This window comes from Sinohyriopsis cumingii, chromosome 18 (genome assembly GCF_028554795.1).
Source record: "Sinohyriopsis cumingii isolate HCF-2022 chromosome 18, ASM2855479v2, whole genome shotgun sequence".
Taxonomy (NCBI): Eukaryota; Metazoa; Mollusca; class Bivalvia; order Unionida; family Unionidae; genus Sinohyriopsis; species Sinohyriopsis cumingii.
Genome location: NC_142978.1, coordinates 30,262,478 through 30,285,992, shown reverse-complemented (window position 1 = coordinate 30,285,992; position 23,515 = coordinate 30,262,478). Strand labels below are relative to the sequence as shown.

The 23,515-nt window shown below is 34.9% G+C and overlaps 1 protein-coding gene across 2 annotated transcripts in view; it reads right to left on the bottom strand.

Moving 5' to 3' along the window:
* Nucleotides 1–12,440: 12,440 nt before the first annotated feature.
* The window catches only part of LOC149776303 (uncharacterized), a 67,116-nt gene continuing 56,041 nt past the window's right edge, over nucleotides 12,441–23,515 (bottom strand). The window contains exons 11-13 of one of the 2 annotated variants that reach the window (XM_089942777.1): nucleotides 13,460–13,554; nucleotides 12,830–12,875; nucleotides 12,441–12,799 (exon numbers count right to left, since the gene is read on the bottom strand). In XM_089942777.1, coding sequence (XP_089798903.1) covers nucleotides 12,795–12,799; nucleotides 12,830–12,875; nucleotides 13,460–13,554 — 146 coding nt within the window. In that variant the 3' untranslated portion in view covers nucleotides 12,441–12,794. Of the gene's footprint in view, nucleotides 12,876–13,459; nucleotides 13,555–23,515 lie in introns of both variants that reach the window. The other variant, XM_089942776.1, reaches the window with a different exon arrangement.

Genomic DNA, 23,515 nt, shown 5'->3' with positions numbered 1-23,515 from the left:
GGGCTTCATTGTCCATTTGTGTGTTCTGAGGTAAAAATTGGGCTGTGAAACAACATAATTTATCATTAGGAAACAGTCCAAAAAGATGTTACTGGGAAATGCTAACTAAAATTTACTATTCATAGTTCTTTGGGTTTTGTGTCCGAAGAGTCATTTTTTTTGTGACTGGAGAATGATCTAAATGTTCCAGAAGAGGGCTGCTACTGTACACTTTGACTGGAAGAAGTGTTGGGTTTTTCTTCTGGCGTTGGCAAAGTACCAGTTTTTGTTACTGTCGGTATATATCAACGACTGACTGCGAAGAATAAAATCAATACAACTTATGATTAAACGAATCCGCAGTTGTTTATCTCCTTGATACAAATCAAATATCCCATAGCTATTCTGATGACACAATACTGCACAAACATTTGGCAGATATTTAGGGACATGCTCTCCACACCATACCCAAGGTGGTTCTTGTCGATGCTGTTTTGAACAAACATTATTTATCCTCCGGTCGCACAAATCTTGAAAATGCATCTTAATTTTGGTATTTCTGTGCTAATTCTGATTCCGAAGAACTGGAAAAAATCACAGCTTAGAAGTCTTCTTCTAATGAAAGTGTTCTTATTCAGAGAGTAGAGTGCGGCTTTGTTAATGTTCCACTCCATTCTGTAAATTTGTCATCAGACTTAGTCTAATGACCCGTGACAGTCGGAACAATGTTTGCTTATCCCGTCCAGGGCATTCATTTATTACTAGGCAATGACCTAGCTGGAGACAAGGCTGTAGTCAATCCACTTGTAACTGACAAGCCTTTTTTTGGATCATAAAGTCGATCCAATTAAAAAATTCCCTGATTTATACCCAGCTAGTGCAGTTACCAGAGCTATAGCAAAGAAAGCTTATGAGAATGATGTTGACCAGGAAAGTATTCCTTTAGCTGACACGTGTATTGGTCAGGCTTTTGACCAGGTCACTTTCACTCCTTGCTTGGATTAATCAAAAGATATTGAAAACAGTGATACTCTTTTAACTACTCATTCTCTTTATTTTAATCAGGGTGACAAACGACAATCACTTGTCATCGAACATGATAAAGATCCTGAGGTCCCTGTTTGTTTCAAAGGGCCATTAGTGAAACTGAAGCCACTGAAGAACCTGTCTGTTATTTCATTACATATGGAATTCTTATGAGGAACTATAGACCTCCCAAGCTACCTACTGGTGACGAGTTGTCTGTGAACTATCAAATTGTAGTTCCAAACTCTTACGGACAGGAAATACTTAGTCTGGCCCAGGAAACTTCTTTGTCTGGTCATTTAGGGATCAAAAAGACTTATTACACGATCTAGACTCACTTTTATTGGCCAGAAATCAAAAGTGATGTTTATAAATAACGTAGATCTTGTTATACCTGTTAAATGGTAGGAAAACCCAATCAGAAGATACCTAAGGCTCATCTGCAACCATTTCTTACATTTGAAGAAGTATTTAGCAGAATTATTGTAGATTGTGTTGGTTCCTTACCTAAGACCAAGTCAGGTAACCAATACTTCTTGATCATAATGTGTGCGTCAACAAGGTTTCCAGAGGCACTTCCTTTAAGGAATATTCAATCTAAAATAATAGTAAAAACTCTAATAAAGTTTTCTTTTTACTCAATTTGGCCTTCCCAATTTTGTTCAATCTGATCAAGGTTCAAAGTTCATGTCTGGAAAATTCCAGCAAGGTCTGCACGAATTAGGCACCCACCAATTCAAATATTCTGCTTATCACCCTGAGAGCCAAGAGGCATTAGAAAGATTTCATCAGACTTTGGAAAATATTATTCGATCATATTGTTTTGATTCGTGTAAAGATTGAGATGAAGGCATTTATTTGCTATTGTTTGTTGTTAGGGAATCAGTTCAAGATCTCATGAATTTTCTGACTAAAGAATTTCGACCAAGGTCGTCACTTTAAATTCACATTACTTCCAAAGTGTATTTAAGTGCTCATACGGAATTCTTGGACAAAGTCATTTATTGAAAATGTATTCGGAAACCAAACACCAGAATATTATCTTCTGTGGTTCAACAAAGATCTGTAGACACGTCAGTAATATACTGGCTACAGTATATGTCATCGCCTTCCATTTTGGATTTTCGTTGGGACTCGAATTCAAATTCATTGGAACATTTTACAAAGCTTGTTGTCTTCACTTTTTTCTTGCTATTAATTATGACAGTCTAAACACGTTACTATATATATATATATATATATATATATATATATATATATATATATATATATATATATATATATATATATATATAAAGAGAATACTGATTATATAAATTGTATACACTCCCATAAAATTCTGAGAAATTTTAACAACATTGTTCAATACTGAATTAGAATTTCTCTGTTAAAAATCGTATTTATCAACACTTGTCGATTCGTGCAACAATCTGCCACGTTGCACAAAATCTTCATCTGTACCAGCCTTCAAAATGGAAATTACGAGCGCAAAACCTCTGCTCACAGTTATTTAGAGTTTGGTTCAAGATTTCATACGTAATCCTTTTTATTGTTTTCTATCTTCTTTGGTGGTGTGTAGTTGTTTGCTCTCTCTCTCTCTCTCTCAATTTTACCTGTTTCCATGTTTTTTTGTTATCTTTTCTTTTGTTTTTTCTTCTATTCTTCTAAAGTCTGAAGTTGCAGTTTTTATTTGCCATTTTTTATTTATAATGCGGTTGTTGTTTTTTTTCTTCTGAACTTTTGTCTGACATTGTTGTTTGCAGCTGTAATGCTCTCCATCGGTATCTCTTTTCGGGTTGGGCGTTTAGCCTTTTGTTCTCGTGTTTCTCTTTCCCTATTGATGCTATTTCTTCAGGCTGTTGTACCCTCTGCTGGTAATTCTTTTCTACTTGGGTGTACATCCGCTGGGCTAGTCTGATTCCCTCTGTCTTCTTCAAAATTTTCAAAGTCCTATCTTCGTAATTATGTTCGTTTCTCTCTCTCTCTCTCTCTCTCTCTCTCTCTCTCTCTCTCTCTCTCTCTGTTGTGTTGTCTTTATCCCTTCTGTTTTATCTTGTCTAAGAGACATTTCCGGGTATGGTTTTCATAACGGTTTGCATTTTTAGGGCTCCTTTTGATTCCTTTATTTCCTGTCGGGGGGGGGGGGGGGTATTAATAAGGTCTTCTATTCTTCCATTACGACATTTATTTTTTGATTATCTCTTTCTGGGGTGCAATGTCTGGGATCGTGTCCTGTTTTCAAGCATTTGTTACATTTGCGATGAAAAATGGATCCTATAACATGACTTCACTAGGAAACCATAGAGAAAAAAAATGCTTTTAACTTAATGGCCTGATCTTTTTCCACCGTTGCGATCATGGCCCCAGTTTGTATGGTTGGGTGTTCCTCGTACGTCGCCATCTGTGCTTTTTTCTTCATGTTTACATCTTTTTGTTTTTTTGTTTTAGTCTTTTTACTGTCACTTCCAGTGGAAATTCAGTTGGAATCCCAGTGAGGTAGATGCCAATGTACTTTAGTGTTTATCTCTTTACATTGCTGATTTCTTCCTCTGTAACGCGTTTTCTCTCAAAGGATTATATACCCTTCTCGTTGTGTGTAAAGGCTAGCATATATTTTGCTCCTATGTATGTTCTCAGCAAGGCATTGAGCCCTTCGGCTCACGTAGGTCTTTCGTCAGACCTTTGGTCTGTCATATCTAGCCTCTGGGTTCCGGCTTGACTGGTAGACACAAGAAGGTTAGGATTTTTTAGCCTGTACTCCCGTCCGTGCAGATATTTCTTGTAGGTCGGGTTTTCTAGCCCGTCCTTTGTTGACACGTTTCTACTACTTGGCGACCTTCATCTTCTTGCGTCTTTCATGTTATCAGTGCCGGATTACCAGATAGGCAGAGTAGGCAACGGCCTATGGGCCCCACGCATTTTAGGGGATCCGCGACAACGTTTGTTTACTAATATTTAATCATGTTGTTTAATAACAAAATGTTAATTTGTTTAATAACATTAATAATTGTTAATATTTTTTGTATAATAAAATTGGTTTATTAAATTGTTGGTTGGTAAAATTAAAAATTAAAAAAAAAACAAAAACATTCGGAGATAATTTGCGATGGGGGGGGGGGGGCAAGATTTCGCCACTGCGTGTACCGTTGGATATAAGATAAGATAAGAATTCTTTATTTCAGACTACATAGTCCATACATCTAAAATAAAATATAGATATAAATGAAAACATTGTAAACATAAAAGAACATATATATCATACCTACAAGTATACAAATACATCTACAACTATTAACTGCGCCATGCATTGTTAAGAATGAAATTAAATGACACGATTAAATGCAGTTTGTTCCATCTACTAATAATATGAGAATTTAAATGAATGTCATAGTTCCAAAGAGATTTCAATATACAGTTCTTACTATTATATATTCTTGTCATCATTGAGAAATATACTTTCTCATTATTACATCAAAACTGATTACATTATAATTTACAAACATGTTGGAGGCACTGTTCCACTTAGGAAGACCTAATAGAAAACAAAGACTATTATTATAACCAATAACTAGTTTTCTTTTCATACATTCACTAAAGTTTGTCCACAGAGGAGCACAATACATGGTGCAGCAATAAGATTTGAATAATCTAATGTTGATATTCAATGAACAATTCTTGAATTTACGTACAAGCATGTTTGTTCGAGTACATAAATATCGGTAATGTCTCATCATATCTTCATTATATGACTGACTGGATTTCAAAATATGACCCAAATACATATAACTGTTGACATAGGTAAGAGCATTGCCGTTAAGATGTACAGGGGGAGGAGATGGTATTTTGAAAGAAGTTGGCTGAAAGACCATGCATACTGATTTTTTATTTTGTATTATAGATTACACTGGACAACAAATTTTTACAAAAGTCATGTTACTGAAATAAAATTAGTCAATTCTTATCAATTTTTATGTGCTGAACACGAATATGACAGTCAAATTGCAAAATTGGCTCTAGTTTTTTGTAATCTGCAAGAAATTAATGTTTACATAACGAAATGTATTCCAATAGTAAAAGGTCAACTGTAATAGCCTACCTATAAAAAATCAAGTCATTGACTACATCTTAGATTTCTTCGCCTGTCTCTTGTACAGCTGTTCGAGAGCATCTCTGAGGAGTGTCCAGCAGTAGTCAGCCAGCATTGTAGTGGACCATTTTCCCTGGTATCTTTGTTCCATTGTTGCGATATCTTGATGAAAACGTTCGCCGTGTTCATCACTAACAATACCACAGTTGCTAGGAAAGAAATCCAAATGGGAATGAAGGAAGTGAATCTTTAGAGACATATTGCAGCCAAGTTTCTTATACTTCATCAACATGTCTTCTACTAGTTCCTTATAGTTTTCTGCCCTAACATTTCCGAGGAAGTTTGTAGAAACTAGGCGAAAAGCATTCCATGCTTGTTTCGCGTCACCTTCCAGCAAGTTGTTGAACCGGTCATCTTTGAAAAGCTCTCGAATCTGAGGACCCACAAAAACTCCCTCTTTAATCTTTGCTTCGCTGAGTCGAGGGAATTTTTCATGCAGGTATCGGAATGCTGGCAAAGTCCGGTCAATGGCTTTCACGAAGTTCTTCATCAAACCTAGTTTGATGTGAAGGGGTGGTAGCAAGATTTTCTGAGCCTCAACCAGAGCTGGGTGTTGGATATTCTTCTCTCCAATGGCTACATTCTGCCTGTGAGTCCATTCCTTCCTCATGTAGTGCATTTCCCTTGCTCGGCTATCCCACTCGCATAAGAAACATGTATTTTGTATATCCTTGCTGCAGTCCCATTAAAAGGGCAACTACCTTCAAATCACCACAGAGGTGCCAGCTGTACTTGTTATACTCAATGGAATTCAGTAGCTGCCTTAAGTTATCGTATGTCTCTTTCATGTGGACAGCATACGCTACTGGAATAGATGGAAGAATGTTTCCATTGTGCAAAAGCACAGCCTTGAGACTCAGTTTCGATGAGTCCACAAATAGTCTCCATTCTTGTGAGTCATGAGTGATTTTTAAAGCATTCATGAGGCCCTCAATATCGGAACAGAATATCAGATTACTTTCCTTTCTGAAGAAAGGCTCCAATTGCTGGTGGCGCTTTCGATATGCAGTAATTGTGACATCTTCTTCTAGAAGATTCCATTGTTGGAGTCTTGATCCTAGCAATTCTGCCTTGTTCTTTGATAAGTCCAAATCACGAATCGGGTCATTTAGTTCTTCCTGTGTTATTCTGTGTGGGGTTGATGATGCACCACAGTGAAAATCTGGATCACTGCATGCTGATGGACCAGGAGAAGAACAGGTCGACTCACCTTTGTCTTCGTCAGATGAATCAAGAGAATATTCTGCTGGAGGTTCTGGAATAGGAAGTCCCTCACCATGTGGAACTGGTCTCAATGCAGACGGAATGTTTGGGTAGACTATTCTCGACTTCTTTCGCTTCGTTATTCCGCCGGAAAGAGGAGGAACCAAGCAGAAGTAACAGTCATTTAGGTGGTTGCTTGGCTCTCTCCACACCACTGGGACTGCAAACGGCATTGATGACCTTTTGCAATTCAACCACTGTGAAAGCTGTGTTGTACATGTAGCACAGCATATATGCGGAGCCCAAGGCTTGTCTTGGTCACCAACCTTGCATCCGAAGTAAAGATGATATGCCTTCTTCACTTGAGAATTGATACTTTTCTTCTGGTTGGCAAATGTCACTTCCCCACAAATATAGCAAAAATTGTTCGCGGTATTAACACACTTTCGAGGCATTACTGTTCTTTATTGTACGTAAATGGATAAAATAATAAGTTTTATGTAACAGTAGCTTGAACTGTCTCGCACAACGTCTAAAATATTTTAAATGCTGAACCTATCTGATTGGGCTTTATATAGTACACTGCTTACGTCGGCTTCAGCAGCCGCCTGGCATTAGTATAATAGGCCTACACATGTATAGTACACTGCTGACGTCAACTTACTTCAGCAGCCGCATGGCATTAGTATTGCATTGCATCAGAAAATGATGCAATCAACTGTGGATGATGTGAGCATGATGGTATTATGCAATGTTACATCATTATTCCGGATGTTGCTGCAGTCCTACTGGAGAAATTTACACAGTGAAACAGAAAATGAGGTATATGAATATCTTCAAAACGAGAGCCAATACAAATTTTTCACGGTTATATTCGTGTTCGGCACACCAAAATACTACAGATTAGGGCCTTTTCAAGTCAGTAATGATTTCACTGTTGACCAGTGTTATATCATTCTCAAATGCGTATTGTTCACATATCTTTAATAATTTCCTTAAACCTGTTATAGAAGGACTTATCAATGATATATCATCAGCAAAACTAAAATTGTGAAGAAACAACGCATTTGTGGTAGACGTAACCCCACGTAACACTGACCGAGCTTACGATTTAACTCGTCTATATACATATTAAATAACAAAGGGGACAGAATACCCAGAATATATGGAAAATGTCACGATTATTCGATATCAATATCTAATTTCTCATGGAATCTTTCATCTGTTGCTTATAGTATGAGATAAACGTCTAAATATTGTACTGCTATTTTTCTTCAATCTTAGGGGTTTCCCCTTTGATCATTATAGTGTCTTCTATCAATAAGGCTTGTTCACATATTAACACACCTTTCCAGTATGCCTGAAGCTTGAATCTCTTCTACTTTGATTTCTTTTATCGTTAGAGCATTGAACATATCTCCACAGCTCCGTCTTTCTTTCTTTATCAGATGTGACGTCTCTATCCCAAGTGTACCAAGTCTTCGGTTTGCTACCAAAAGATTTCCATTCACTATTCTAGTGGCCTCTTTACTGAAAATTTCCTGTAAGACTGGCATTATTTTAGTGCAGTTTTCTGATTAACTGAGCATAGTTACCCGCTGTTTTTGTTGTTGTTGCTCTTGTACTATTGTGAACTATGCTCGTGTATTATTCCAATTATTTGCTTCTTGTTCCAACTCTGTTGAACTAGACAGACATTTTCTTATGTAAATTTTATCAATTTGGATTTATTTCTATTAGCTTTCATTTAATTAATTTGCATTTTTATTTAATTTTATTTATTTTAATTTTATTTTTCTTTAATTTCAATTTTTATTATTTAATCTTTATTTATTTCTTAATTTGAATTTTATTTATTTTGTTTTGTTTTTATAAAATGATTTGATGTTTGTGTATTATTTAATTTAGTTTTAATTTTAATGTTAACATTAATTTTATTATTTATATTTTCATTGACTTTGACGGCCTTTTGGTCTCCGCGATTGAAGAGGGGTAAGTCTTTTGATTCCTTTACGTTCCACTGATATATCTATTTTGCATCAGGTTTTATCTTTAAAGAAAAAGAATTTTCCTGGTTATCCTGGAAATTTAAAGAAGACATTGTATATCTTAGTTATTGTTAAAAGAACTTTCAATTCCCTTGATTCTGGCGTATGACTGATGGGTGTAATTTGGGTTACAGAATATACAGCTTGGTCTTACTTCAGACGAGCATTGCTTAAAGGACTGCTAGCTTCGCTTGGTAATTTTCACTTCCTGAACTTCAAAGGTAAATTGGAAACAAGAAAATGAACGGGTATATTTTGCTTCAAATTTTTTATTTTAATCATACATTTATTGCACCTTGAGAAGCTAGTTTTGTCTACGGTGTCAATTTTATCTATATTAATCGGTACTAAATTTAGTGTACTTTGGACTAGTTCAAGCTCATTTTTCGATCACGTGTGAGCAGTCGTATTAATCAGCTGTCGGTTTTAGATATTGCATAATTTCCGTTGTCAACACATGGCTTCCATAATCACCACATGTAAAGGAATTTCAGCCACAATATATGAAAATATCACAGATGTATTACAACATTTTGTCCATTGTTCATGTTGCCAATAATGCAGACATCTGCACCCTCACTCTCTCTCTTTCTCTCTCTCTCATAATAACTGTAGACGTTGTATGGTGTCACACAAATAGACTTTCAGTCCCAACGCCTGACGTACTCAACGGCTATGATTTCATACAATATACTTTAAGTCTATATGTCAGTTATTACGGCCTAGTGGTTAGAGTGACCGCCTCGGATACGGTAGTTCGTGGGTTCGATCCCCGACCGAGTCATACCAAAGACTTACAAAAATGGTACTAACAGTTGCATCGCTTGGCGCTCAGCATTAGGAGGTTAGTGTTAGGACTGGTCGGCCTGGTGTCAGGATAATGTGACTGGGTTGGACATCATGCTACATGTCTGCGGCATGATGCCCCAGTGCTGGACATCACTATAAACTGCCACACTGCAGGCATTGTAGCGATAAGACTGAAAAATTGTTAAAGTTACGTAAAAAATCCAAATCACACACACACACACACACACGCACACAAACACTTATGGAAATTGTATATGATCAATGTGATCAAAGCACACTGCTAACTAAAATTACTGCACTCTTTAGCTAAAAATCAGCCTGAATTAGTCTAAAGTACAATATCTTTAGCACCTATTATAATAGGGAAAACGAATTTTGCCCAACTAGACAATACCAGCTTCTGAGAGTTCAATGGATGAATTACCAAATCTATAAAATGTAAAAAAAAAAAAAGTTATCGGCTCTTTGTTCTACAATTTATTTTTGAAGTCCAGGAAGTGAAAATGACCAAGTGGAGCTAGCACTTTTTTGAAAGATGCACATCTGGAGTAAGGCCAAGCTGTATACTCTATAACCCATATCACACCCATCAATCATGCACCAAAATAAAGGGAATTAAAGGTTCTTTGTACAATACCTAAGATATACAACATCTCTTTGAAATAGCCAGCAAAACCAGTGAGGACACCATGGGAAATTCTTTATCTTTACAATTTATATGCAAAATACGAAACTGTTAAACCACACATACACAAATTAAACTTAACAGTAATCGATATTTTAAATAGCGATCAAAACCGAGAGTTAAGAAGAGTCGACATCCGGTCGAAGAATACATTATGCCTAACGGCAAAGATCGAGATATTCTCCATTTTGGGTCATGTGCCATTTTAATGCAAAGTCAACGGACACATAATCTGCCACAGTATCAAACAACACGTACATAGACAAAACAGACAAGAGTTATTTTAAGATAGCGTGGTCACTAATGTTCGTTAAGACGGATCTCATACAGTTATAAAAATAAATATAAATTTAGGTAGATGTAACGTTCGTCGTTTAAAGCACGTTATAACCATTGTTGTGTAATTTGATAACATTGTCCGACTTGTTTCTAAATATTTTACTGCCCAATCTTCGAGGGTAGAAAATGGATACATCTTGCTTTTTATATAAAAATGAAAGCATTACAAGAACGTAATATCGAAAGTATCAGCACTTCTGCGAAAATACAACTCCATTGCGATTTGTTAGACAATTTATGTAAGTGGCACTGAACAACATTTGAGATGTTATCGTTTTATGTAACGGACATTAATGTATCTCACACAGTTAGTAAGTATATGAAAAAAGGTTGAATGTGTTCATACAAACACACACACACACACACACACACACACACACACACACACACGAACAAACTAGGTAGATGCTATCATTATGTAAGCATAGCAAGTATTTGTTAAAAACAGTTATGTCAATCACAACTTACACTGACTTCATGATACTAATTGACAACAACTATTTGCAAGACATGGTAATAAACTGACTGACTAATAAACAACAATCAGCTTGTTATGTGAAAAAACAAAACCTCTGAAACGTGAGAGTCTATATGTTACATGCTGTGATGAAAAAAAAACATGTGTGCCTGTCATTTTTCTAATTAATATAAAGGCAATACTAGTATAAAAAATAGAAAAACTCACGAATTCGAAGTAAAAATCACAACTGAAAATAAGACTGTAACAGGCAAATCCAGATGTTTCTCTTAATTGTTTACTGACCATTTCTATTATTTAAGCAATTACGAACTGTCAAGAACGATGTATGATGAACGTCAGCGCCCAAAAATTGTTTTTATAATATTTTGTCATTTGTGTTTGTGCGTGTATGTGTTTCTTACAGAGTAAACAAATTGTATGTATAGCCATGTGAAAAGGAGTTTATTGAAACATAACAAGCAATTATAAAATTACATTTGAGTCTCGTATTGCATAAGAAGCATTCGCTTTTAAATAAAAACACCGAATCAATCTTTTGCAACGAGAGGCAGCTGTGTCCGTTTTCGTGAGTCATAATAACTCTAACTCGGCCTGATAATCGTAATATTATGATTCATTCATCGCTAAATTTAGAATTTAGAATTAAGAAGAATATCTGATAACTTGTAACAAATGTCAATTCCGACCTTTACAACCGTTACATATTTCGTTAAATTTTGTGTTATCTGCTTACAGTTTGTCCTATGGAGTTCATTGAACAGAACTAAATTCAAACATGATAGTAATGTATATTCCTTTGGAACACCAACACGTTCTCTATATTATGTTAGCAGAAACTTGCTTGATTTACTCTGGGGTGCTTGTATGTGCATAATCTTACTCAAAACCTTACTTTTGTACCTCGAAAATAGATGCATAGAAAATACATCCTACATTCTAAATGAAATATATAATGGAGATCGGAGTTATGTGTGTTTTCAATTTATTTATTGTCTGATTAATTCCAACACAAAGAAGAATCATTATCAGTCATACATATTGAAACAATACTCTGAATCACATCACTCTCAGTTATCGATCTTACTTGGCAACCCCGTGCATAATCTGTATATATTTGTTGTAAGAAACTCAGTTTTCGATCTGACTTGGCATCACTGTGCATAATCTGTAGACACTGGTTGTAACATACTAAATTATCGATCTGAATTAGCAACACTGTGCTTAATCTGCATATATTTGTTATAAGAAATTCAGTTATCGATCTGAATTGGCAACACCGTGCATAATCTGTATATATTTGTTGTAAGAAACTCAGTTTTCTATCTGACTTGGCATCACTGTGCATAATCTGTATATATTTGTTGTAAGAAACTCAGTTTTCGATCTGACTTGGCATCACTGTGCATAATCTGTATACATTGGTTGTAAAATACTAAATTACCGATCTGAATTAGCAACACTGTGCTTAATCTGCATATATTTGTTATAAGATATTCAGTTATCGATCTGACTTGGCAACACTGAGCATAATCTGTGTATATTTGCAGAAACAAACACTCCCTAATCTGTTTGCTGAAATAAACACCGCAATCACTGCATAATCTTATATATATATATATATATATATATATATATATATATATATATATATATATATATATATAATTAGCTCCTTTTCACTCTCTGTAAAACTTATTACGGTCTGAAAAAGTGATACAAAAATGGTTCAAATAAGTTTTATTTCTTTCTCCTTACATTTAGAATTAGCATAGCACGTGCATGACATATTTAAATAATCCCAAAATACGCAGCATGTTTAAACATGCTGACTAGCTAAACATATTTTCCAATAAAACCTCCATATATTAGTTGCTTAGAGATAAACACAGTAATCACAACAATTACGCCTAACCTTGCAATTTTGGACGTTTAAAAAACTGCTGAGATAAGATGTCGTCTGTCTGACAAATCTGTTCAGTCTCATCACGCGACCATAATGTTTCTGTGTTGTTTTTTTTTATTTGTTTGTTTTTCCTTTGTTATTATTATTATTATTTATTATTATTATTATTATTATTATTATTATTATTATCATTATTATTATTATTATTGATTTACTGGCATCATACCATCAACAACACAGCGGGCAAACACAATCTGAAAGAAGAAAATAAAAGTAAACATTTCTCTGTATGTAAACCTAAATGATAGTAGATTTATCGTTTACATAAATAAAATATTACCTAGACAGAATTTGCAGAAACAAATCGGAAAGATGAATAACCTCACAAATGTAAAAATAAATTCAAGAATGAAGATAAAAATAGTAACAGCAAAAGCAATAAGTAGAACAATAAATTGCATGGCAAACCAGCCTAAAACTTGTTTCTTTATTTGGTGACTACAGAGGCAAGACCATATTCAAAAAACAAAATGAGATCGTTTCTTTAACTCTTTTAATTGCCACAAACTTTTTTGTTATATTGTATGTAATGATGTCAAACCTTTGATACTTAGATAAAACAAATTAAGCACTGACATCAACGTGGACAAATACACAAATACACAAAAGGCGTGTTTATAAGCTACAGGTAAACTGTTTTTAAGCGTTATTTCCAAGATGGCTTGACCAGTGATATACAGGCCACAACTGTCTTTTAACTACCCTAGGGACCACAGCACCAAAAAAAAATGTCCTCACTCAAAAAGCACGACATCACTGTCTTACATTAAAGACTTACCTCGTCTATCTTGCCATAAAATCCGTTTGAGTATTTCTGGGCCGTATATTCACAAGCTCCTATCATTAGGGGAACAATGCCGGCGATAATTTTGTCTGGAACAAAGAAAGTTATCTAAATGTAAAAAATGTCTTTGATTCATCTAGGAAGTTATCCCTAAAAAGGACATTTAAAAGGAAAAATATAATGATTGAAAGGTGTCAGAGTGTACTGTAAGTCTCGCAAGGTTTTATATATCGGAAAGTTATAACTCTTTAGCATAAGGTTTCTATTCCTTAACAGCTAAAATTGCAATTTAGAAAAAAAAACAACTTTAATTGGAATCTACATAAATTCTAACTTTATATTGTAATTTTTCAGTTATATAAAAATAATTTTGTGAATTAAAAGCCTAAATAATCCATTTCAATCATCATATGGAAATTCGATTGCCTAATATTTATTTCAAAATATTCTTATCAGTACGAAGGTAATCACTGAAAACAATAGTGATCTATGCACGCAACGCTGATTATGCATTCAATTATCATTTTTTAGTTTAGGTTTGTGCGTTTTTGTAATGATAAAAAAAAAAAATATTGGTTCCAAGTTATCAACTAATTCTGACGGCAGATGCTGGGTTACCAGGATGAAGTAGAGTTAAAATCAATAGATTTTATGGATATTAAGCATGCATATACATTTGAACTAGTCATGGCTCTAAGAGATATCATGTTGTGACCCGGATCGAGATAGAGGATCCTCAGATTCACAACTGGTTTGAACGAAGAAGACTGTATAAATCATATCATCATATTTAATGAATCTTTCTATAGCAGTATAATACACAAATTGCATGCATTTCATCACCGATACATATACCCTGAATATTTTGAGATGAAAATTCCAAGGGAACTGCCTCCACCCCACCCTTAGTTAAATAATGTCAATAAAGTAGTATTATATGCGATTCATATTTTAACATATACATAGAGAGGGATATATGTAGGAAAGTGACTATTTCTTATATTTTGCGTAGCGCATAAAATTACACACTGTTGATGTGATGTTATGCATGTAGAATCTAGAAATGCTGCATATATATTCCATACATTTTTTTTGAGAAAAAAAAATGTATCAATGTTTGTTTTGTTTTGTTTGTTTGTTGTTTGTTGTGGGTTTTTTGTATCATGCATGATACATTTTATTACCCTTTTCTGATTCTGATGTGTTAATCAGTAACAAAGTTAAGAAAAGAGGAGAGAAATTTTTTATGTTTATTTCAATGTCAGTTTTACAAACAAATCATAATTTGGAATGACAGTTTCCAACATATACGAATGTATTATGTTCATTAGAGTTATGGAGTTGAAAACAGCAGCACTAGTTGCTCATAGTTATGCTACGTGGATAATACATTTCCTTAACTAAAAGATATATACAATTACATTTTGTCGGGAAGTATGACTGTATGCATGTATGGTTGGAAACATCAATACAAAACCTGCTGTCCCGAATGACAACAGCCACCCTCAAAATGATACGCATTTTACACGGTCTTACTAAATACTGCTAAGCCTGACAAGGCACACAAAGCCTGACAAAGTCTCACAAAGCCACGCAAAGTCAAATTTAAAAAGGATATTTATATTCTAACTTATATTGATGAATAAAGTAACCAAACCGAAAGACTTCTCTTCAACATAATTATGCCAAAATAATTACCGAAAACTAGGCGACAGAGTTCCAATTCGAACAATGATTAAATATTGATAGTCTTGACACGATCATACTTGAAATGCTTGTTGTTATTTTATAAATTGTCCTTTTGACTGATTATGGACATAAAATACAATTTTCCAATATATGTTATAATGAGTTATCAATTTTTATATACTTGTGTCTGTATTTGACACAGCATAACAAAGGTACACAAGGCCAGACAAAGTCATAATTGGGAGGTGTATTTATGTTGCAATATCAGATTGATGAATGAATCAAACAAACCGAAAGACTAGGGTTATACACATACCCCATTAATAGACTCGGTATTGCGAGATTAATTAATTTGGATAACAGCAAAGTCAGACAAAATCATATGTGTTACTTGGATAAACTATGGAAATAAAATGCCGTATCTTTAAGTACATCTTACTGAGTTATCAATCATATGTTGGCAAACTCAACATGTGTGTCGATCTTGACAAAGCATAACAAAGCACACAAATCCTGTCAATATATACATATATACATATATATATATATATATATATATATATATATATATATATATATATATATATATATATATATATATATATATATATGACACAATGTCATAAAATGGCAGTCAAGATCATGCAAAGTCATCACAGAAAGCAATGTTATCATTCCTAAATTGAAAAGTAACCCCCCAAACTGTAACACCCATAAAACTTTGAATCACTAATTAAAAGCATTCAACATGCCAAAATGACGCCTATTTATAATAGGGGACACATATATATTGGTATATCAATAACAGAAAGTTACTCCGTGTTAGCTTCATCGGATATATTTTACATCTCTCTAAATTATATTTCTTGTTTATACTTAACAAACATCTTATTTAAGTTTAAATTCCAAATGCCTAGTGCTTCTGCTCGAAAAAAGACCCCAAAAAATAAAATAACTGGCCTTGGGCTGTATGTGGATTAATTGTGCTGTTGGTTCCTTTATTTGTGATAAGTGCAAGTTTTTGATGCATGCATAGTGTGATGGGTTGACATGTGATGATTTAAAAACTATTTCTGGAGTGTCGTGTGTGCATTACGTACAGCTGACATTGGAGTGTACAATAACAGAGGAAATAACAAACATAGCGGGCATCCCTGTCATCATCAACAGACATAAAGCAATGAACACTATCAGCACTAACAAAACAACAACGCCCAATCGTGGAGAAGAGGCGAAAGACAGGGGCCCAAATAAATCAACCAAGACAAATGAAAAGGAAAGGAAAGAAACCCCAAGCTGTGGATTCAAAGCTATCGTAAAGCTTACAGGCCACCACCTATGGAAGACAACATCGGAAATAGAATATGATCTAACATACCACCATATTCCATATAGACGAATGACTAAACTAAGAAATCATCAAGGAGTGGAAACCTCTACAGTACTGTTTGAATTTGCAGAACCTCCCCAAAAAATTATCAGGCTCAGTCCATATGGCAAGCCTAAAACACTACAAAAATACATCAACAAGCCTCGTTACTGCAATAATGGCCAACGATGGGACACTTCACCTCCCGATGCCGATGTCACACAAGATGCAATAAATGCGGAGGAAAGAACAATGGAAAATGTGCGGCAAATTCGTATAAATGTGGCAAACGCAGAGGAAAACACACACCATACTCAAGGGAGTGCCCCTACACAACACAGGAGATACAAATCATGAAAGACAGGCAAATCTCCTATAATCTAGCAACAACAAAAAACTGAGCAAGAACAACAACCCAACACAAGCAGTGACACAAACAAGCGAAGGGAACCCTATACCAACAACAGCAACTACCTCTCATGGATCACGCGCTACGCACAGTCGACCTCAATCACCCACAACCAAGTGGAATGACACACATACATTAGACAATACACAAGAAACAGATACTACACCCAAAGAAAACATTCAAGAACCAGCACGTAGTCAACACATAAACAAGGAAAATACCACCCCTAGTACTGGAGAAGAGGAAAAAGAGGTAAATACCACAACAGATGACTATATCGATCCCGCCTTTATAACCTAATATTTACTGACCTACAGCAGGGTATACAACAGAACACGCATCACAATCAAATTAAAAAGCAAGACTTCATCCTCTTGCTCCTACAGCTACTAGAAAAAATCTTGCCCAAGGACAAATAAAAACTCCAAACTTCCCTTTATCTTATTAAAAATCATACTAAACAAATAATTAACAACAATGAAAAATGGATACACATAACGACAAAGAGCATGCAGACAAACTCATCATATGGGAATGGAACTGCAGAGGCCTAATTCCAATCCATGTAGAAAAATATCAGCCATTAACATAGACACCAGCAAACCGAAAATCCTATGCTTACAAGAAACACTCTTAAATGAAAAAGGTAAAATCCCCTAAAAAATGGTTTTGACACAAAGTTTCTTAAGCATAGTAATTGAAAAAAAGGAGGAGGAATTGCCATATCTGTTTACAACGATATTACAGACGCAGTAGAGATAGACACTAACGTCAGTTTAAATGGAAACCTAATTGAATATCAAACAATCAGTATTAAAGTAGGACCAAAACAAAGTTACATATTTGTTATATATATGACTCTGGAGGAAATAATACAAACCCCACCCAAACTTACTCGGAGCTATTCAAAGGTAAGGGTATAAATAACATAATTTGTGGGGACTTTAATGCACACCACACTGAATGGGGTGGGGACCATATAGACACAAGAAGGAAAAGCACAGAAAAATACGCAAGAGAATCAATTTGTAATATGAAATACTGTCACATCGACAAAAATAGACCCCATCCACGGAAAACGGACACCTATTGATTGAACACTCGCAACACCAAACTTTGCACTTATCAGGGATTGGGAAGTGCTACAACAAAGCTCACTTGGCAGTGACCACTTCCCGCTATGTATAACAATATATATACAAAATCCAAAACTCAACAAGTAGCCATACAAAAATGGAAAAACAAGGCAAGCCAATTGAGACCTCTTCCAACAAGCCTTGAGCAAGATACAACTTGAAGAACTTCAAAGTAACGATGCAAACAATACTATCACAACATAACCCAGGCTATAAATGAAGCGGCACAAAACAGCATACCTAAAACAAGTGGGAAATCCAATAACAATATTATATCATGGTGAACAGACAGTTGCCGTATAGCCATCAAGGAAAAAAGAAAGCCCTCAACCGTTTTAAACACGCAAAACTAGCTTCGGACTTTATAATATATATGCAAAAAGAGAACAACACAAGAACAGTAATAAAGGAAGCAAAAACTAATTCATGGCGAGCATACTGCTCCATACTCAACCATCATACCAACTGTAAGAAGTATGTTCAAAAGTCAAAGCCATGAAAGGGAAGGTCCCGGCAACATCGCCAAAAATAATCAGGAACCGACACCAACCAGAACAAAGCAGAATAGCTGGCACGACATTTTGCTAATTTCAGCAGTAATAACAATCACACCAAGAAATTTGTGGAGCAAAGACGGGCACTCGAAGAAGAATTCCCTCATATATTCACGAACCAAACCAACAATGACTCACCACTACATGACCCAATCAACCTCGATGAATGGAGAAAAACACTACTTAACAAAAAAAAAAACCCATCCCCAGGTGAAAACAACCTCGGCTATGACACCTATAAACATCTCCTGATAAATATGCAAAAATCATACTTGACATGATAAACCTAATATGACACACTGGAAACATACCCACATTATGGAAACAAGCAGTGGTTATAGCATACCTAAACCAGGAAAAGACCCCAAAAACATAACATCATATAGACCCATCAACTTGACTAACACCATCTGCAAAGTCATGGAAACAATGATCAACAACCTGCTAAGGCACCACCTGGAACAAACCCACCTACTTACTGAAAATCAAAGTGGATTTAGAACCAAACGCTCCACCAGTGATCAGCTAATTCGACTAGAAGCCAGCATTAAATGTGCCTTTAATGCCAAACGGAAAAAGATAGTCACTTAATTGCGGTATTCCAAGACCTCAAAAAAAAGCGTTTGATATGGTCTGGACTAAAGGCCTCATCTCCAAGCTCAGCCAATTCGGCATAACAGGAAGAATGCACCGTTGGATCTCAAACTTACTAACGGAGAGGCAAATAAAAACCAGAGTAGGCGATGCACTCCCCGAGACTTACACTCTGGACAACGGAACTCCCCAGGGAAGCGTAATAAGTCCAACACTGTTCAACCTCATGTCAACAACCTCTGCAACAATATTACCAACAAATTAGTCGAACTGTCCCAATTTGCTGATGATAGTGGAATATGGAAGGCAGGCAACCCCAATAGCCAAAACAACATCAAGCAACTACAGCAAAGCATAGACGCCATCGGCAAATAGGCAGACAACTATGGATTCAAAATATCTGATACTAAAACAGTAGGAATGCTTTTCTCCCCAACAAACAGGAAACCTACTACATACCCAAAACTATACATCCAAAATACACTAATCCCATTCCTAAAAGAAACATACTTTTTGGGAATGCTACTTAACGAAACACTTAATTGGAAAACGCACATAACAACCCTAATCAAAAATACCAACAAGACATCAACTTCCTAACAAATATCAAGGAGACAACGTGGGGAGCTGACCAACAAACTATGCTCATGCTCTACTAATAAGGGCTAAACTGGACTACGTTTGCCAAGTGTATGCCTCGGCAAAAAATGACCTGCTTAAGAAACTGGACATCATACGATATAAAGCACTTAGACTATGTACGGGGACTCTACATAACATCTCACTCGAGGAGCTACAAATAATGACGGAAGATCTACCGCTGCAATTCAGACGAGAGGAGCACATATTGAGATATGATACCTGAAACTCAATACAATAAGACACCAACCCAACCTAAATGATGATTATAAAGTGCAACATTCCGTTCAGGCAAAAACGAGCTCTAAACCATCCAGCAGGTACGAAAATACACAAACTCTGTGATGAAATTCAACTATCCGGAATTCAAGCAGAACAATACAAAATCAAAGATCCTACCCTTTGGAAAAACTGCACGCCCAAAATAAACCTGTCTGCCCAGAACTTAGGATCCAAACTACATCATGCTACGTGTCTGCGGAATGATGCCCCAGTGCTAGACATCACTATAAACTGCCACACACGTAGCGATATGGCTGAAATATTGTTAAAGCTACGTTAAAAATCCTAATCACACACACACACACACACACACACACACTTATCATAAATTAGTAAATGAAAATGATAATAAAATGCTTATTATACCAAAAACCGATAAATGCAAATGTTAAAGATTGTGTGAAAACGCCAAATAGCTTTGATAGAAAAATGTAACTGCCCAGCCGAGGTAAGGCAAGGATGTGCTTTATCAATCATTTTATTTTGATTATTTATAAATGATTTAAAGGTACATAGTTTTGACCAGAATAACGATGTATCGGCAGAATCTATGTATAGTATGCACGCTGTATCAATGTTATGCAACGAAATATAAAAATTTTTCATTAAAATGAAACGAGGCTTGCACAACGAGTGGTATATTGTGGATGCAGCGTACATACTATGCATATATTTTATTTATATCACATACAAATACACATATTTGCCTTTTGAATGGAGCTTAGACTGACTATGGGCAACTGTGTATTGACCGAGTCGATCAACTCGCATCCCAGCCGAGTGTGTCCACTACAAAATGTAATATTTTTTCGTGCCTATTCACGATCAGCTCTGCATATTGATAAGTTGATTGTTTACATTTTTGAGTTTCTATTTTTATTCACATTGATTAAATCGATATAAGTCACACTTATGATGTATACATGAAAAATGTTTTTTATGAAGAAAGTAGGGCACTACAAAGACATAGATTCTTGAATAACGAACGCTCACCAATGCATTAACGTGCAGGCCCGTGGATATTAGCGTGGAATAGATTCTAAGCGAGATGACGAGCCAACAATATGTAATTAAAACATTTTAATATATTTAAAGTTGATCTAAGTCATTATTCTGTCTTAATTAACATTACTACCGACCATAAAATTCTCTCACTCTCTCTCTCTCTCTCTCTCTCTCTCTTGCTTTGGTCGGGTTGACTTAACATTTACCATCATCCTTCATAGGTCCAGAGACACTGAAATTTCACAAGCGAAAATCCTCAGTTCTCGTCTTTTCATGGATTTTCGCCCTTATCTTAATATTTTTTATTAACAGAAAGTGAGAGGCCCTTAGATATTGTAAAATTTAATTAGTAACAATCGCTTTTTAAAACCATGTAATAGGTTTAAGATACAACAACATCAACAAAGCCTTAAATACATTACATATGTGTGCCCCGTAACCAAGACATTTACCTTACTATGTCGACCGGCAATTGCAACTTTGTATCATCGATTATATAAACACTTTAGATAGGTCCCAAGAGAAGTGTACACATACCGTTATGACGAATTATTTATTGTCGGTTATTTGGTGCAATTTCAATGGGTTTTTTTTTATCCAGCCCAATTTATGTTTCTCTCTCGGGACCGGGACCGTCTTTTTAGATGAAATATTTTCTTTTCTTTTTTTCAAGATAATCATTTTCTCTCTCCAAATAATAGCAAAGATATACTATTTTGTTTTGGTATACCCATTTAAAAAAAGGTTTCGCGGTCACCAGCTCCAATTATTATCGCGTTGTTTCTCTGGCATGGGTAGTGTCGCGCCCAATAAGCTTCGTCCCCAAGACGTATCGGTCTTACTAAACACAGCAAAGACTCGCAAAGACATATATAACTATTGTGAATTACGTTAAATATTAAATCATGCATTTTCTCAAACACTTTTTCTTATAATTATTTGTACAAATCACTACAAGAGTGTAACATTCTAAAATTATTTAATTACGGTTAGAGTAAGTTAATACAAATATTTTCCCCAATGGAGGTTGAATTTTCTTTATTAATTATACACTTTCTCCTTTTGTTTGATAGTGAAACATTCTCGTGTAAATTTATAAAAATAGTTAATTACGTTAAGTGTTGGTAGAAAAATGACAGGATCACGACAGGCAAACACATGGCAATGACTTACAATATTCGAAAATATATAGTGTTGATACAAAATTTATATAAATAAATATAACAGGATTAGAAAATGTTTGCTTTGTCTATGATCAATTTTTAAAAATTATTTTTTTAACTCAGTACAAGGATAGAAACGTTTTTAAACTTACAATACTGGAAATTATTTACTGTTGATATAAAATTTACGGCACATGGTAGTGAAGTGCTACTGTATTCCATTAATACATTACAATCACAAGTAGGTGATTATGACCGTGCTACCTTTAACTTAATTAACACTTTTGTATTATGCCATTTTATGACATTGTGTGCCTGTGTAAAAAGTAAACATTTATCTCGATAGTTTATCCTATACAGAGATTTTAAAATATAATAAATTTCAGTTAAGACGTTGTCAGGCTCTGAATGCCTTTTTGAAGATACAGTAAATTTGGAACTTGTCTCCCGATTACCAGTCAATCATTATGGTGTGCGTAGTAACTCCAACCTTTTTTTGTTGTGATTTATGCAACAAAAACAGCGTATACCAATAGTACACAGATTTATTATCAATTTGTGTGCCTTTGTCAGGCTTTGTTTACCTTTCTTATCAAACATCGAAAGGTTTGTTTAGTTTGTCAAGCAGTTTCGATAATCAGTCCCATGAACAGTTTATAAAATTATTTAAAAAAAACATTTCAAATATGTTTTATCAGACTTTATCAGTACTTTATTATTATATATAATTACGTTGAAAACAAGCCATTTCTGTTTGGTTAATTTATTCGTCAATATATTTTACAATATACATTTTTCTAATATGATTTCGCACAACTCTGTCAGGCTTTGTGAGACTTTGTGTGACTTTGTCGAGCTTTGTATGCCTTTGTCAGGCGTTGTATAATTAGAACATTTTGACATATTGCATTTTCTTTTCATAATCGTTTAAATGAAAAATTTATCAAACAATAAACATTATACATAGGATTTTCTTATTATTCGAATTCGAACTTTGCCGACAAATTTTATTGGGGTTTTAATTCGGCATAATTATGTTGAAAACTAATCTTTCAGTTTGGTTAATTTATTCATCAATATAATTTACAATATAAATACACTTGTCTAATATGACTTTTATGACTCTGTCAGGATTTGTGAGAATATGTTAGGTTTTGTATGACTTTGTATGGCTTTGTTTGATTACGATATACCGAAAAGTTGCATTCAC